The following is a 17,760-nucleotide window of genomic DNA, read 5'->3' as shown; positions in this document are numbered from 1 at the left end:
ACCTACATAAGAATGACACAACACGTGGTAAATGTTGCAGCACGTCTAAAACAAAAATGATGCTTACCAACATAAACCACTATTCTCTGAACAGACACGATATAACCACTGATAACAAGTGTTTGTCTTCCTCAGTGACGTGTCATGCAGGAGATAAATTAGAGATAAACGCAACACGTGTACATGCACTTCGTGTTGCAGGAAGGCATTGATTTTCATACAGTCATGTAGTTGCATCTGTGGGGTGGAAGCATCTAGTGAGCATGCTCAGTTGTTTCTGATTCTTTATCAAGATGTAAAGAAGAAAAAATGACTTGGAAGGGCAGTTGATTGTTGATGCACAAGTATCTTCCACAGAAACTGCTTAACACACATCATATGGGGGTTCTAGTGTATACAGAGCTCATTATGTCACACAATGGAGGTTATGGTTGGTGGTAACTCAAAGACGTGTGAAACAGTGACTCTGTGAGGTAAATCACGAGAGCAAGAGAAATGTATGAGGCTGTACAGTAAGCTGTTAGCTGTCACTCAGCAAATAACAGAGGGGTGACAGAATAAAGGCAAAACATAAACCTATGAGAATTTGAGACTAATCAGTGCAGGTAATGTTTTTCAATCTTCTCTCCTCCAGTTTTGAACTGTAGCCTCAGTTTCCTGCTTTTAGCTGACAAGAACGACACCCGCTGCGGTCTTCTGCTGCTGTAGTCTGCTACCAGACTGCTGTGCATCCAAAGATGCTTTTCTGCAAACTTGGCTGTAACGAGATGTTATTTGGGTTACTGTCGGCATCAACAAGGCATTTTTGCACACAGAACTGCCGCTCGCTGGATATTTTCCCTTTTTAGACGGTTCTCTGTAAACACTAGAGATGGTTGTGTGCAAATATACAGTAGATGAGCGGTTTGTGAAATACTCAGACAAGCCTGGCAATATTATCTGCACCTAGCTGCTGCTGAGTGATTGGCCGATCAGACATCTGTGGTAACAAGCGGCTGAATAAGCGTACCTATGACATGGTATGTGAGTGGTTAAAAGGGTCTATGAACAACAGCTGTTGAAGTTCTTTGCTTGTTTTTGTTTTTAAATAAATTTCATGGTAGAAAAATCAGTAAAGCTGTCACCTCATCATATTTTCTGCTATTCAGCAGATCTTACTTCCTTTATAAACACAGTTTTCCCAGACTTTAGGATAATAAATGTATACTTTGGTTTTAGGGAAGCTCCTCAGCTCAGCGATATGACCTAAATCAGACTTTACCCACACAGAAAAGCTTTAAAGGGGATGAGCTCATTGTCATTCATTTTGGATTTGTTGACACCGGATGTAGTGTAGGAGGTAGCAGCTCTCTTCCTGTCTTCGAGACAGACAAACTACCCCCCTTTTTTCCACCTCGAACCGTGGACGGAGACTTTTATTAAAAACCTGCAAATTTAAAAACAAATATCTTTTTTTAAATTTGAGCTACTGACAGAGAAATGCGTTACCAAACAGCCCAGCTTTCCACTTTACAAAGCCTGTCAGTGAGCAAAGTGAAAAAAATTTAGAAAATCTAGAGAAGGAGCGACAGAAAAACCCGTTCTGACGTCAGTGGAAATCCCCTCTATCTCCATTGTGACTCTGACAAAAGTCAACACCTAAATGTATTTTAAAACACATGTTCCGATGCGTGGTTTAATCACACAGTCGTATATTTTTGTCCAGCTTCACGTAAACAAAAGACAAAACCTGTGAGCCCTCCTTTATTTGAATCAATAAAGGAGCATACCGTCAATTCTTTCTGTGTCCGGTAATTCTCCCTTGCAGCCGCGCACGGCCTCGGCAGGGTTATTATCATCAGGGTATTACTACAGGTGACCCAGTAAGAGGTAACCACCTGGTTTAGTTTCGGTTTTGTGCTCGGGGGTTTTCACCGGTTGGTATGATGTCCCTGCCCGGCGCTCACTGGCTTCCTCATCCGCCCGTCCCCTGCTGCCGCCGCCGCTGCGGGGACGTGACTGTGAGCTGTGCTTCCGAGCAGTGAGCGTCGAGGAGCATGTGGTAAACTTTGGACCGCTTGCGTAGTTGTTTTTGTTTTACGGTTGCGGAAGACTGAAGGGGAGCTGCCGCCGCTGTTTCTCCTGGAAACGAAACTTTAACGGCGCGGATCGAGCTCACGTAAGAAAACGACACCGACGCGTTACTGTTATCGTTATTATTTGATGCTTTGATATGTTTAGAAAACCTTTTTTGTGTGTTCCGCTAAGAGAAGCGAGATCGTTTCCTGGAATTCAGATCTAATAGAAAAGCGTTTCCCAAACACCCAGGCAGGTCCTAATAGAGCCGAATCATCGGGCCATTGTTTACAGGCTGCTGCTAGATTACAGTTTATTTCTATAAATTAGATCTTTGGCTGGGTGGGAGCTGGAGTGGCGGATTGGCCGTTAAAGCGGATGTTTTGTATGGAGCTGGTAATACTATATGAGTCTTGTTTACATGAACTCCGATGATTTCAGGTACAAAGGTGGCGGAGACGTATTTGTAATGCTGTCATTCTGTGCCCCCTGCTTTGAAATGTGGGTAAGCCTGCATTACAGCGGGTGTTCCCCTAGCCGTTTGACTTGTTGCAGATGACTGTGAGTTACTATATGAGTATTTCCACAAAAAAAGGGGAAACGGTTCCCCTCCAGCCAAGACCTGCTGCATTCAAACACTGCCTCGGTATCACAGGGCTCCCATTATTTCCAGCTTCATGTTTTAGTTGTTAGACTCTTCTAGAGCGTGTTTGCATCAGCTATACCCGTGTTTATTGATAACAGGCCATTGGAGCTTCCCTCAGTTTAGGATAGCTTTCTTCTCATTGGCTACATCTGGCAAACAGAAGGCTTGAGCAGAAAATATACACGTAAATGTCATTTTGAGTACACTGTAGTTGTTACATTTATTGTAATCTGGCCAAATGACATGTACTTGAATAGTGAGGATATTTTCCTTGATTTCTTATTATTTAAAATAAATGAACTGTTGATTTTATATATTTCACTTGCATTTTATTCAGAATTATTGCATCATGTTTATGAATTGTGTTTTTGAGTCTGCTTGAAATCTACACCCAATAAGCAAGTCATAACGGCAAACCCTAGAAATTAAGTGATTGCAACCGCACAGGTATACATGCTGGTACCTGCTTGTGTCAGTTATTTTGTAGGTTCTATGCAGGCCCGACGCAGGGCTCTATGTTTAGGTTGAAGATAGACCAGGTTGCTAGTGACCTGCATCAGGTTGAGGTAGGGTTAGGTTTTCATAGGTCCTCTTTTTATGGATAAATGAGGAATGAGTATATAAACATGGGCAGCTCAGCTTGACAGGTTTGGAGGCAAGGCTGAGGTGGTTTGGACACGAGTAGAGGAGGAAAAGAGGAAGACCGCAGAGGACGTTTTGGATAATAGTGATGGAGAACAGGCAGAAAGAGGGAGGCAACCTCTAAAGAGAGCATCTGAAGTAGGAAGAAGAAGAGTTATCCAGCTGATCTAGACCTCAGAAGCCTAACAGTTGAAACCACAAGCTATACTCTGAACTGGGTGAGCCAAGACCCTCAGGTTCCATGTGCAGTTTCAGGCTTGGAATAGGCTGACAACATTTACTAACCAGTAACTATTTTGATGGTAAACTGATTATGTTTAGATTTTGGACTATTGAACTATTTTTAGATATTTCTTTACATCATTTACGGTCGAAAGAGAGAAAAGGTCAGCATGTGACTGAGGTGTCCAAAAGCTGCACTGACTTGAAACTCCTGTCTTTCGCTGATGTCAGGAAAGATTCCCAGCAGAATGAAATAGAGGAAATGACAAGCTTCCCTCAGACGGGAAAATTCGTAACTGGTTTTCAGCAGGAGCTGCTTAAAGATAGTTAAAATCTACTGTGAGACCTGGTTGTCTCTCATGCTTTTTTTGGACTACGTGAGTTCACCTTTCTAAAACTGTAAACATCTTTTTACCCATGTTAGAAAAAAGCCAGCTGTAGTTATCCAAAACACCAGACACTCTAATAACTAAGATATTGACTGGCAGCAGTCTTAGTTTATATGTTTTCTTCCTTTAACCTTTTTTAACCCGACGAATACTGAAATGTGTTTTTCGCAGTATGTTCGACCGTCTGTCACCAATTTAAGAAGAAAGGATGGATGACGAGAGAAGCGACGCAGGCGGAGGAGAGGCGGAGTTGGAGGATGAGTTTGCGTGCGCCGGGATGCTGCGGGGGTCTCTGACCTCCCTGCACAGCACGGTGGAGCGGATATTCAGTGTGGCGTTCAGCATCGGGGCGGACGATTTGCCTCACGGCAGCAACGGCCAAATATGGCTGAAACTGCGAGGGCCGAGCGCCAGTGTGAAAGCCGCCAAGGTGAGGCCCTGCTCTTGTTTATAATGCCCTATCAGTCCAGAACAGAGATAAGTTATTAGGCAGTGTGGCTCATAAACACGATGGAAGTTGACTTTGCCAGAGGTTGCTCTCTGCAGTAACCTCTGGCCAAGTCCAGTTTCACTTATCAGTAATTCTAACTGGTAACTGAAACTGGACTTGAGTTCACATTAGTGGTGCTAACTTTTCCTTATCCAGTGTCACTGCATTGATTTTACGCTTTAGTTTAAAAAGTTGCCACAGCAGTGAAAGAAAACAAGCCAGAATACCATTTATGGGGAGCTTTAGCAGTTAAGTAGTAATCATCAGCTGATAGCTGAAACGCCACTCTGTTACCAGAGTGGGAGGGGCGTGACGGTGGGAGGGGCGTGACAGTGACCCATATTTGCTTTATAACCACAACAAACTCACTGTGATGAACTATACACCTTCTATTTAGAGCTGGATCAGGTGACCTTAGTTACATGTTTCTTTCTATTATTGTATCATCTTTACATTACAATATAAAGTCTTGAGGCCACTGTTGTTGTGATTTGGCTCCATATTAATAAAACTGAACTGAATTAATGTATGTGCTGTGACTTACTTAGAAGTACTGCAAAGAGAGCCAGAGCGACATCAAAATGTCCAAAAAGCACACCTCGCTGCTGCTAATCAAGCAGCAGCGAGATAAAGTGTGCGTCTGAGTAGTCAAATATTTGCGTACAGTAGCTGGAAATTATTTAAGAGCTGTGAAACTGAAGCGCTTTCATCACCCCTACTCTCATTTCTCGGCAATATCCCTTTTAAGGAATATTTGCCCGTTCGTTACTTTGAGCTTCTCATCACGATCTGTCAGTTCAGGAGGCCTTTTCTTTCTCTTTTAGTGTTTAATCTTTCTTGCATCAACTTTCACAGGAAATCTTTTCTTCTTTATCCGAATCACAGCCTTTATCTCAGGGGCCGCCCGAGCCAGTTTTTGGCCTTTTTTTTTGCCTAATCACTCAAGTAAACAAGTTTCCTGTGCAATCATTCAGATTTTACTGTTATTTCAGTATCGTCGCCCGCCCCGCTTTCTCCATTGTGCACCATATTTCTGCATCCTCGTGCAGGGCTAACCCACTTTTGTCATTAATCCAGCTGTAAATTTAGTTGGGTTTTTTGTGTCTACAGTCTACTGAGTGTTAAGGGACCATTCCCAGGTAATGACTCATCAAAGTTTTTTAAGTGTTGTTTCACCCGTTAGGTTTCAGTCCACATATGCAAGTGCCTGTTGACACATGCAGTCAGAAAGATTCGTTCACTCATACAAAGACTAGCAGACTGATGCACTGCAAAGTCAGTCGCTGTAGTGTAACAGTAGTAGCTGTAATCACACCATTGTCGGGGCATATAGGCAGTTTGAGAAGACATGCAAACCATACGTAGGTGGACTTCCTGTTTGCTAAAGGCCATTTTGGGAGACGCAAATATCAGCTTGACTGAGTGATATGTCAGTGTATTGTGTTTTATTTATTTTTATATTGTTTTACTGTCCTGTTTTAGCTGTGTCTAAAAACAATTCTCCTTCATGTGCAGACCGCAGCTGTGGATGTTCAAACGAGAATAGTAGGTGTAAAAATGATCAGCGGAGGTGGAGCTAGAGTCAGTCAGTGGATCTGCTGCAGCTGCTGTCAGCGAGATGATTTTATAAACATAAACTATAATAAACTGCTTATTACCTTTCCTGCTTTCTTTAACGTCCGCAGCTAGATTAGAGCGTGGACGTTGCAGACTTTGAAACTTTAGCACAAATAGGGGAAGGTGGATCTCCTGTGGATGGACTTCAGTGGGGTCAGGGTTCAGTCATTCGCACCCACCGCATCGGTCTCTTTGTGCGCCAACGGTGACATCATCACACAGCCAGAGCCATTTATGCTCGCCACAGCTTTTGCAGCAACAGCAAATGGTACGAGGTTACAAAACTCTAGAGGTTCATCATCAGCCAAAACGAACTCTGGTTTGTTTTCCCCCTCGGTGCGATTCGTTTGTGCAGATGTGAACACGGTGATCACAGCAAAACAACAACTGCACCGAGACCATTTAGAGGAGGTGGTCTTGGCTCGGTCCCAAACAGACTACGAAGCGTGTTTATGGTGAGAACGTGATCTGACCTCAATCTGACTGCATGTTTGAGCTAAACGCCTTCGCGTAGCTAGATATGCTTTACGAAATGTAAAGTGTTTCCCAGATAAACACAAATTTATCCATGTTATCCACTAGGTAGTACACAATACCTAGACACATCCGGCTAGTAAGTGGACTGACCGTTCTCGTGCAGTCAGTCCTTTGGTGTCTCTGAACTTCCACCTTTCTCTCTAAGTGTAGAAAATAATCAAAACCTTAAATATTCCCAGCACGATGCATGGACAGAGCATTCAACTCTGGCTCTTCCCATGGAGCTTCTTTTTCATAATTACTAAAGTTTAACAACACTATTTTGTTTTTTTGTTTGTTTTTTTCAGTTATTTGTGAAAGGAGTTGTGAACCAGGAGGAACAGCAGGAGATTAAGTATCCTGGGGTGCTTCACTGTGTCTTCTGTGGAGCCAAAGGCCTGTTCATGGACAGCCTGATCAAAAGCACCTCAGCACATATAGTGGTAAGAGCTCAACAACAGGCCGGTTTCACAGTAATAGTTACTATAGAGAGGCATTTGTTACACCTTTGTTTGCCTACTACATTGGTTCTCTAACCTTTTAATAACTTCATCATTACTGAATAGATATTTTTATTAAAGATGCACAAATTGTAGAAATCTGAGCTGATATTGATATTAGAATAACAACAGTTTTTCTTCTTTTTTTGTATTTATTTCCACTTTTGCCCCAAATAAGCAAAGAAATCCTCCTTATAAACAATACCTGATCTGTTTTAAAGCCTTTCAGTTTGTCATTGCCCAATTTTTAACGGGTAGCAACCAATGTGACACAACTGATGTGCATATAATTATGGGTATTAATGTCATGGTCATTTGGGGCATTTAATGATTTCTTTGAAGTGTTCTTTTTCCAGGGTGGGATAAGCACTGCATACATAATCTTTATTGACTTAAAAACAAGAATTGTGTTCACCAGTTTCAATTTGTTATGGATTGTCTCTAGTCATGATATCTAGAACCCATTGGGAGTGTACAGAAGTTCATTTCTGGGTCTCAGAGACTTAAAATGAAAAAAACACATTAAATGAAAGTAAAAAAGGTTTAAAGCGTGTAATACATTAACAAGCTTAGTGTGCCATTATTCACTGATGATGCAACAAAGTGACTAATAGTGTGATATCAAGAGATTACAGTCCTGTTATTCCAATAAGAAATCACATTATTAGTCAATATCAGTTTTACGCCATCAGATGGAAATGTGTCACACGCCTTCCACAAGTTAAAAACTGCCTTCAAAACTAAGACCGTGAAACAGTTTTTGGGAACTTCTGGTCTGTTCTTAAGACGACTTATAGAACGTAAAAATGCAACTCTGCATTCTGACTATGATTTGTTGCCCATAAATTTCTTGGAACGTATCTTAATAATCTTACTTAAGAGGAAGAGGAAACTCCAGTAAGAATATTTTGAGGTCCCAGTTTTAATGTGTGTAAATGTTTAAATTAAGGCTTAAGGAGTGAGTTTTATGGGTGACTACCTGATTTCCAGGTAGGAGCTAAGTCCATGTCCATGCAGGACATGGACCCAGTAGTTTTGTCCATATGGTGCACTTTTGCTTTACTATGAGCTTGAGGTCGTCTGGCCATTCTCCTCTGACGTCTGGCTTTTCAAACTACTGGCACCAATATCCATGCACATTCAAAATCACTTGCTTGGTTGATGCTTGGTTTGAACTTGAACGGGTTGTTGCCATGTGACTGGCTGATTAGACATCTGCTTTAATGAACAGTTGAACAAGTGTACCTAACAAAGTGCCCTGTAAGTGTATGTAACTGTACTGGCAGATTTCCACACCTGGAGAAGCCATAGACTGTAATGAAAACGTTGCCACCCTGACACCTACCATTGGCCTCTCCCATGGGTTCATAATTCCATGACTTAACTTTACCATTACAGCCGTCACCATCCTGCTTCCTTTTTTTATTTTCTCAGTCTTTTTTAAATAGATTCTATATTTGAATATGAAGAATTTGTAGGCGAGAATGGTATTTACTCTGTTTGGAGTGTGCTTATAGTTTTGGTTGCACGCAGGTGAATCATCCAGTCTTTCAAGTAGTGATGGTTTATGTTGAAATGCAAATACTGAAATACTCATTGGATACTGTCAGACAATGATTTGTCTTTCTATTAAGTTTTTATTGAATTTTCATGCATTGTATGATATAATGGTCCGTGGATACAAGACCTGAAAATTAACAGTTGGTCCACAATCCATTAAAGGGAACAGCAAAGGCAAAATAAATAAATTAAACATTGATCTGTTTAAGTAGAACTCTTTTATTCTTTTGTTTTGGTCTTTTTTGGTCTAAATGATCTGTTATATTATTATTTTTCAGTCATTGGTAGAACTCAGATTAATGCCTTTCTGTCTTTCTCCTACCAAATCAGGTCGGCTCTCCAGGATTCCTGCTCATATCTGGCCTGGTGGAGCCGGTGGTGCGAGCCTACTCTCTTATTACAGACCTGGTAGAGAGGTATGAGGGCACACAGTCCAAGCGCATGGGGGATGGAGGCTCAGGTGAGTCCCTGGATTCACGACGGGCCTTTAAAACTCTGGTGGAGAAGTGGGAAGACAGGCACATCCTGGATCTTCTTGTGCTGCCAGGATCAGTAAAGGAAATCCTGTTGGACTTGGTGAAAGAAACGGGACTTGGATCAAGCCCTAGTTCATCACTGACTGATGTAAATACAGAGGCAAGGCCACATGGGGATTCAGAGGATAGGTCTAAAATACCCAGTGCCCTAAAGCAAACAGTCCCTGATTCTTCTACCACTACTGAGCGATGGGCTGAAGGGATGGCTGCAGGCGCAGGAAATGACTTTGCAAATAAAGACTCCTTCCAGGCTTTTTCCATGTCTGCAGGCACCCGAGGAAGGGCAGAGGGTGCTGAGGAAAGACCCGCGCATTCACCACAGGAGGTGGGAGAAGAGCACTTGGGCCAAGCAACAGCATCCGGGAAGGAAAAAGAGCAGGAGTTGCAGCTGTCGATGGGAAACAAGGAGTTTTGGCTTCTTTTGAAATTCTTTACCGCCATGGGATACACAGAGGAGGTTGTGAAACGAGTGCTTGCCAGAACAGGACCTAAAGAGGCATCGCAGATTCTGGACTTAGTTCAACAGGAGCAGGACCGCAGTGACCAAGAGCAGAGGAATCGGGTTCTCCCAAACCCAAAGAGGGAAGACGCTGTCGACCTGAATCAGACAGAGAAAAACCGACCCTGTGAAACAGAACACAGAGAAGATGGGGGAGAAATAGCAGGAGGCGGTGGAGCCATACGTAGCGATGGAGAAACAGAAGAAGGACGAGAGGGGGAAGACGCAACAGGGGATGCAAGACACAATCAGGGAAAAGTCAGCATAGACGTAATGAATAAAGAGCAAGAGGAAGACTTTGTGCTGGGGGTGTTGAAGAAAGCGGCAGCCAGCTGTGGGTACCCCGAACAGAACGTAACCAAACTGTACAACTTGTTGCCTGATGGATCGACTCACCAGCTGCTCCTGCAGCTGCAGAAAGAGGGAGTCAAAGAGGCAGGAGCCTTCAGAGAAGGACCGAGAGAGATGGATGATGTGGTCTTGGACACTGGCGGGTCAAAACTTCAAATAATACCAGAACTTCAGCCTTATACACCTCCAGAAGAGAGAGAATTCGATGGGCGAGAAAAGATAAGGGTGTCAAGGATTGATAGTAGTGTCCCTATTGAGGGACGAGATATTTGGAATAATAAACCCCAGCAGTCACCGGTGACCTTGTACACCTCACAGCAAAAGCAACACCAGCCTTCAAAGTCACAAACTCCTCACCACATCATCCTACCTGGGGTCAAAGGGCCACCAATGCCTACTTATGCCTCATCCATGGATCCTCAGCTCACCAATTTCCAATCGCATAAGCAACAAGGCAACACCAACTACTTGCCTAATCCATCTCCCACAAAACAGAATCATCATGCTCAGAACAATGGCTCAAAGCACTCCTTTAAGCAAGCCCTTCAAGCTCCTCAGCCTTTATTCCCTGGCACGAAGGACTCGTCTCCCACCAGAGCGAGGGACAAACAGGGTTTCGTGTCTACTCCTTCAGTGGTGGTGACAGGAGAGCAGCGATTCTTGGAGAGCCTGCAGATCCCCTTTGAACTCAAGCTGACAGACCAGCCCGGAGACCCAACACTGAGGACGATCATAATTGATGGGAGTAACGTGGCTATGAGGTAAGAATTACAGCAAATAAAGGTCGTACTGGGAAAATGCGGTAAAGTATACAATAGAGTAGAAGATTTATTTTGGTGGGGTGTTTATGAGAAGGAAATATGAGAACAGGAAATATAGATAGTCCTGTTAGGCCAAATGTGAAGGACTTCTTGAGAATTTGAAAACATATTTAGAAATGAGGATCTACTCTTTGTGTCCTTTTGCTCTAAAAGTAAAAGCTTAAAATGAAAGATATAGTTATTATTCCAGCTTAGTAGTACATTATGCCACAGTTTGAATGTGCATGATTAGTTGAGTGCATGTTTACACATTTAAACATGTTATAACAATGGAATTGTGCATTAATAAGATACCCATGCTGCAGTGGGCCTCTGTAAACTTTCAGGGAATGGTGATTGTATTTTCTCATGTAATAGATGGTAAAGGAACACCTGTGGCTGATGTGTAGACTCTGTTTAAAGATTTATAAAGTTGTGATGGCAGTGTGTTCATTAATAATTGTAGTCTGCGATGGGCTTACCTACCCAGCGAGTGGGAGCAGGAAGATAAACTGACCCAGAACTATTGGCGAAGCATGACGTTTACACAGAAACACAAAGCGAAGGGAAGGAACAGAGATCTATGCATGTAGGTGCTAAACAGTTTTTTAAAGGGTTTGATGGGTAAGAGTAGGCACCATCAACAAATGCATATGCTGCAGTCATTTTTACCTCAGAGCTGGGAGTTGCATTGGTCCCGATTTGACCGTGTGATCAGTTACGACCCGGCTCAAAAGCCGCAACAAAAAAGAGAGGAGACGAATACCAGATTGTAGGTGAGAAGAGGTTTTAATCCTAAAATGCATAGCAGGTTGGCTAACATGGCTGGTACCACCAAGGCACGGCTGGTGAGGCTTTTTGAAAGCCTGCCTCAGATATGCTTTTATCAACACCTGACTAGGTGTGGCCAATTACCACCAGCTGAACACACTGAGGAGATTAGGGGCTGCAGAGGGACGTAGCAACACATTTTGGTTTCTTCGAACTGGATGGGTAAAGCCTGATGCTCTTCATATGGCTTATTTGGTGAACCACAAATACATGATAGTGGTAATAGCGAGTGCTAGTTTTGCAGTTTCACTACTGTTTTGCTATCCTGGATTGGGAAGTCTGGTTTGGTGGGCCTTCTCTGACTTTTCGAGTGGAAATTCCAACTTGAAGGGTTATTCTGGTGGAAAATATAAGTGCGACATATCATCAGAGATACAGATGTCAAACAAAGGGGTGATAAGGTCACAAGGTCCGATACTGCGGGGAATTAGGAACTGTTTCGTGATTAGCATAGTGACATGTAGCCTAGTTCCTCTTAGATGTATTTTTATCTGTTGCTTTTGATTGGACAGCACAATCGTCAAAAGTCAGAGGTTCCAAGAACTGGAAGTCAGCATATTATTCTTCACTGCACTTCAACTTCAATGTTAATGTTTGTTGGAGACGCACATAGTGATAAAAGAGAAAGAAAGTCCAGTGAACTGTGATCATATGAAGCATTATTTGTAACACTTTAATGGCAATCTTCATTTTTCCACAGTCACGGACTGGGTCATTTCTTCTCCTGTCGTGGAATCGCTCTGGCTGTACAGCACTTCTGGGACCGAGGCCATCGTCAAATCAGCGCCCTAATTCCACAGTGGAGGCAAAAGAGCGACCCCAGGGTCAAAGGTAACGCTTTAAAACTTAATGTGTTGCTGAAATTGAACTCTTGTCAGTGTCAGGAGAGTGTCATAACGTTATCACATAATGATGTTCTCTTCTCTCACACGTAGCACACAGCAGGAAATGTGAGCAGTTTTTTTATTACTGGAATACACTTGGTTTAAGTTTTGACTTACAGACATGTGAAAAAGAAAGTCTTTCACATGACTGTGAATAATTAGGTACACCCAATGAATTGTTGACTTTATCAGTCTCTCATATCATTGTGGAGGAATTTTGGCCCACGTTACAAAATTGCTTCAGTTCGTTGAGGTTTTCAGGCATGAGTTGGTGCGCAGCTCTGTTAAGGTCTATTCACAACATTTCAGTCGCGTTAAAGTCTGGAGTTTTTTCACAGCACCTTGATTTTTTTCTTTTTCAGCTATTTTGTTGTAGATTTGCTGCAAGTGCTTTCTATCTAACATTCACATGCATTCATTCCCTGATGGATGCATCTATCTATGGATGTTAGCATCCATAGATAGAAGCTTGGGCAACATGCCCAAGGATATTAGCAGATGAGCTGCTCTACCTCCTGGGCTACAGCCAACCCCATGCTGTGCATTATGGTATTATATTAGCATCTACACCAGAAATCTTGTTGTTTTTTCAGATGTCGCCTTTTAAATCTAAGCTGTGCTGTCATGTTCTTTTTAGAGAGATGAGTCTTTCTTCTGGCCGCCCTTAGAAAACAAACCATACTTATTTAGTCTTTTTCTAACTGTGCTGTCACGAACTTGCTAACTGAGCCCTGTAGAGTCTGAGATGTAGCCATTGGTTGTTGTTTTTTGTGTGTGTGGTTTTGTTTTGTTTTTACAGTTTCTGTGTATAAATTATTATTATTCAAGTCATTACATTTTTGTCATCATAAGTGAATGCTTGGCTAATCTGGCTCAGCTGTAGAGCAGAGGTTTCAGGGGGCAGTGCCAGGAGAGACTAGTATGCGTTTTCGGTGTCCCATTTAACACAGTAGCATCCTCGGGCTGGGAGAGAACCTCACGGGTGGCAGCTGGAGAAGCCAGAAGAACTGAGCGAAAACCGGGCATTATTTGAGAAGACAATTTTAAAAAGTGGAAGTCAACAAGAAAATAAAGAACACAGGCAAAGCCGAGCACTGTGTCCAAGTGTTTGTGTGCTGGGAAAAACCTGCTAGACTATGGAAGCATGAAGGGTGTATTTAATTTTTCAGAGCACTGGTGTAGGTAGGAGAGCTGTGTAAGCCGAGAGCATGCAGCTCTCAGCTTACATGACACCTTCCTGCTTTTACTGCCAGAGTTTACTGGCCAATACTTCCTTCTGTTCTCACATAGTTGCCACCAAGGAGCTGACAGGTTAAAGTCAGATAAATATAAAGCACTGGAAGAGTGACGTGTGTAGACTTTAGGGCCCCAGCTAAGAAAAATCTTGATTTATGATTCATTTCTTGGTTATTTTTTTGTTGAAGTAAGAAACTTAGTTTAGTCTGTCAGAGGTAACAAATGTGTTGCATAAGACACCGTGTCTCCGATCACAATCGAACCAGCAACTTTTGCTTGCTAAGCAAATGTGTTAAACTCAGTTAATAAAAACAAAGCTTTACTGTTGATGAAGCTCAATTTAAATGAGTGATTGAAACTGCAGCTTTAGAAAATATTTCACTAAAAGGTTTAATTCCAAAAATTCTACTTCATGGCTATAACTTCCGCTCTATGAGTGTGTAGCTAGCATCTCATTGGGGTCAGGCTGTGACCCCATTGTTGTGCGTGTTTGCTCCTTGCTCCTGCTAACTCTGGATTCTGCAAAAGACTTCAAACAAGAAAACAAGTCATGCTTGGTGAATGCAGACTTCATGTGAGCTTTCAGCATGCGTGTGGGTGTTTCCCCTCATAGCAGACTGCTTCGTAAACAAAGAGTTGTTTGTGTCTGTCTCTCAGAGAAGCACTATCTGACAGAGCTGCAGCAGCTGGGCCTGCTCTCCTACACACCATCCAGAGAGGTCCAAGGCAAGAGGATCAGCTCGTATGATGACAGGTACAAGACACTGAGATATTGTTTTGTTTACACAACCCATCACATTTCATGTGGTTTTGTTACTGTACACACTCCAGTCTATCTGGATACAGTTCAGATAAGCCAAAAATTGATACCCATGTCTTTGTGCTTATGCAGAATGATACTGCAGCACGCACAGAAGACAGGCGGAGTGATCGTGACCAACGACAACCTGAGGGACCTCTTGGACGAGTCCCCCGTATGGAGGGACATCATTAAAAAGAGGTAGGGCAGTGCTGCGCAGTCAGGGGGACTGAAATTTTGATTTGCACTGAAATGGTTTCACTCACATTTACCAAATGTAATAAAAAATCAGTCTCCGGACGTTTTTGTCCATTTTTATCTAAAAGATCCAAAAAGTTGGGTTGACAGAAAATACTGTCAATACCCTACACAATGTTTTTCACTAAATACATTTTTCCTCTGTGATCTGTTGCTGCTCGTCCAGTCTTCTTCAGTACACTTTTGTCGGGGATCACTTCATGGTCCCTGATGACCCTCTTGGAAGAGGAGGGCCTCACCTGGATGACTTCCTGCGTTCAGAGCATAGGTAACAGACCCAAGATATCCGATCTTATCCAATCCTTTGAGAATAGTTTCACATGATGCTTCATTTTCCTTCTCAACATCTTTCAGGAGTCCAAATCCAGGAAATCACTCTTTTGCTGGCTCGGCCTCATCTTTCAGTTCCTCCAAACAGCCACGCTCCCAAACAGAGGTCATCAACTTCCGTGACCGAACACTAGGGGGCGCACTGGACGCTTTGGGAGCAGCCGGCAGGGGTAGAGGGAGGGGGCAAGGAAAGGGATGGGACATGGGACAGAAGCAGAAGCAGTATGGTGCTACAGGTCATGGCCAGGGGGTCCGGACCGAGAGGAGTCCTGAAGAAACAGCCAGCCTGAGAGAGCAGCTCTGTCAGGTTTTCCCTAATCAGGACAACATGGTGACGCTGGTGCTGCAGTGCCACTCGGCAGAGACGGACATCAACGTGCTGTCTGATCTGATTTTGGAGCAGCAATCAACAAACTAGAAATCTCTCAGTTTTAGTGTTTCACCATAGAGTTTTCTCACAGAGTTGTTATTCATTTTCTCGTGTGACTATAGACTCTATGTAAAAGATGGATTTTAGCAACTGTGACATCATCCATTGGTTTGTGGTTTGTTTGTTTTTTTAATCAGAACCAATGAAGGTGAAGTGGATTTAGCTGAGAAAATTAGAATATTGTACACTCAGTTTTGGCCAGTGTTGCCAACTTAGCGACTTTGTCACTATATATAGCGAGTTTTCAGGCCTCCTCAGCATCTTTTTTTCTAAAAAGCGACTAGCGACAAATCTGGCGACTTTTGGTGGTGTTATTAGGAAGACTTAGAACCACTTTTTGACGTGAAAGCACGTATCACTCTTTCTCTCAACAAGCAGCGGATGTCGCCATGGGCACCTCGCCTGTGCCAAAGCGCTCACAGGTGACGGATTGTTGTCACGCAGCAGTCGCAACCCAGCTGCTGTCAGAGCAGGAGATGTTGATCCCCTACGCCTCCAAAACTGCAAATGAATGGCGCATGAGTGACTGACTGTAACACAGTCAGTTCTTCTTTTGCTCAAACTTTTTGCAAATCACAAAGTTTAAAGCTACTTAAAAACACACACACACAAAGTAATTCTGCCAGAGTGCCTATTTCAGGTCACTTTTGCCAGTACCCAGCCCAGACACAGGAGGTGGGTTAGAATTGTGACATAAAAAAAACAATAATTGCTAAAAGAAATTTAATTTGTAGTTCTAAATATATTCTAAATTAATTTATTGTGTTTTTTACTCACTTTATGTCTCTTCCACGATATTTCTCTCTCCTACAACATAGGTTACAATTACATAAGCATGACCAATTGTGCAAATTAGGTAATGACGTTATTTAGCAACTTCTAGGACAGCCAATAGCGATTTTCCTTACTGAGGAGTTGGCAACACTGGTTTTGGCTTCACATTTCAAATTCGGAGGTTACATCCATCTCCCATATACAGTCTGTTTGGATATAGCACAACAGCAACTACAAAGATAGATAGATAGATAGATAGATAGATAGATAGATAGATAGATAGATCCTTAATTAAAGCTAAAACTAGACCAGCTCTGTCAACTGAACCAGAAAAATCCCTCAGTGATTGTCAGTTCATTATTTGTGTTTGTTGTTTTGATTTTTCTTTCAGAACTATACAGATGTATTATTCTTCTACATTTATGCATTGCTGTCAGTGTTTATTGTGTATTTTATGTTAGTCTGATTTCTGTCAAAGCACCAGTAAAACTGAAGACATTCCAGTGTAGCTTTAATGCCAAATACTGGCATGCTAACACACCAAACTAATGTGAATATATGGTTAATATATTCTGACACATTAAATTGACATCCAAAAATTTGGTCAAGACATAAGTTAGGATGCTAAATCACCTAATTGACACACAAACATATGGTTAACGCCTTAGTTAGCTTGCTAATTACCAAACTAACACATTAGCATGAATATATTAGCTAGAATGTTAACATACATAGTTAGCGTTTTAGCATGCAAAAACACCAAATTAACATTTTGGTTCTGACACACCAAATTAATGTAAATATATATAAACATATTGGTTAGCATGCTAATATTGACATTTATCTTTAGTACAGCTTCCTAGGTTTAAGTTGGTTTTATGGTTGAGCAGAGGTAGCAGGGACTGCCCGTCCACCTGCAGTGAGCGCTGTTGTCAGATGGAGGCAGTGTACAAGGTATGTTACCGCCATTGTGCAGGCTACTTTTGTTTGTCTGTGAGTGAATTTTTTACATACAGAGAGCTGAAGTGAAACCGAGTGTTAAAAACTATGAAAATATTACTGCAGCCACTGTCTGTGCTATTCGTGCTTTATTTTTTTTAGTCATTTTTCGAGGTTCTCCGATTCCTGGTGAACTCTTCTATTGCTCCCTTCTCTATTCCAGCCCACTTGTCAACCAGTCAGCATTCTGCAGTTGCAAATATCATCCACTTACAGCGACCTGCAGCCTAGATCTCAAAGGACTGCATGGGAGAGCGTCTTGGGTGGGGGAAAATCCCCCTGTTTGACCAAAAGCTGTACGCAGATGGACACATTTGTGACCATAAAACCAGCCTTAGAGACACTAGCTCAGCAACAGAGTCTTATTTTAATTTTTTTGTATTTTTATAAGACTAA

The 17,760-nt window shown here is 42.3% G+C and overlaps 1 protein-coding gene across 1 annotated transcript; it reads left to right on the top strand.

The window, feature by feature from the left end:
- Positions 1-1,752: 1,752 nt before the first annotated feature.
- Positions 1,753-16,328, top strand: khnyn (KH and NYN domain containing). Its single transcript, XM_005748826.2, has 9 exons — positions 1,753-2,158; positions 4,126-4,384; positions 6,886-7,020; positions 8,968-10,784; positions 12,355-12,485; positions 14,432-14,528; positions 14,667-14,774; positions 14,998-15,099; positions 15,186-16,328. Exons 2-9 carry the CDS (start codon positions 4,163-4,165, stop codon positions 15,577-15,579), a joined length of 3,006 nt encoding a protein of 1,001 aa, XP_005748883.1. The 5' UTR covers positions 1,753-2,158; positions 4,126-4,162; the 3' UTR covers positions 15,580-16,328.
- Positions 16,329-17,760: the final 1,432 nt, after the last annotated feature.

The sequence above is a fragment of the Pundamilia nyererei genome, unplaced genomic scaffold, assembly GCF_000239375.1.
Source record: "Pundamilia nyererei isolate P.nyererei 1_Seehausen unplaced genomic scaffold, PunNye1.0 scaffold00230, whole genome shotgun sequence".
Classification (NCBI taxonomy): Eukaryota; Metazoa; Chordata; class Actinopteri; order Cichliformes; family Cichlidae; genus Pundamilia; species Pundamilia nyererei.
Note: the sequence above shows the minus strand (reverse complement) of the source record. Positions and strands in the feature narration are given on the sequence as shown.

Bases quoted from the DNA above. Each gene is read 5' to 3' on its own strand.
- khnyn (XM_005748826.2), top strand. From the start codon at position 4,163: ATGGATGACGAGAGAAGCGACGCAGGCGGAGGAGAGGCGGAGTTGGAG. The intron at 12,486-14,431 runs GTAACGCTTTAA...TCTGTCTCTCAG, and splicing joins GAGCGACCCCAGGGTCAAAG to AGAAGCACTATCTGACAGAG. The intron at 14,529-14,666 runs GTACAAGACACT...GTGCTTATGCAG, and splicing joins ATCAGCTCGTATGATGACAG to AATGATACTGCAGCACGCAC.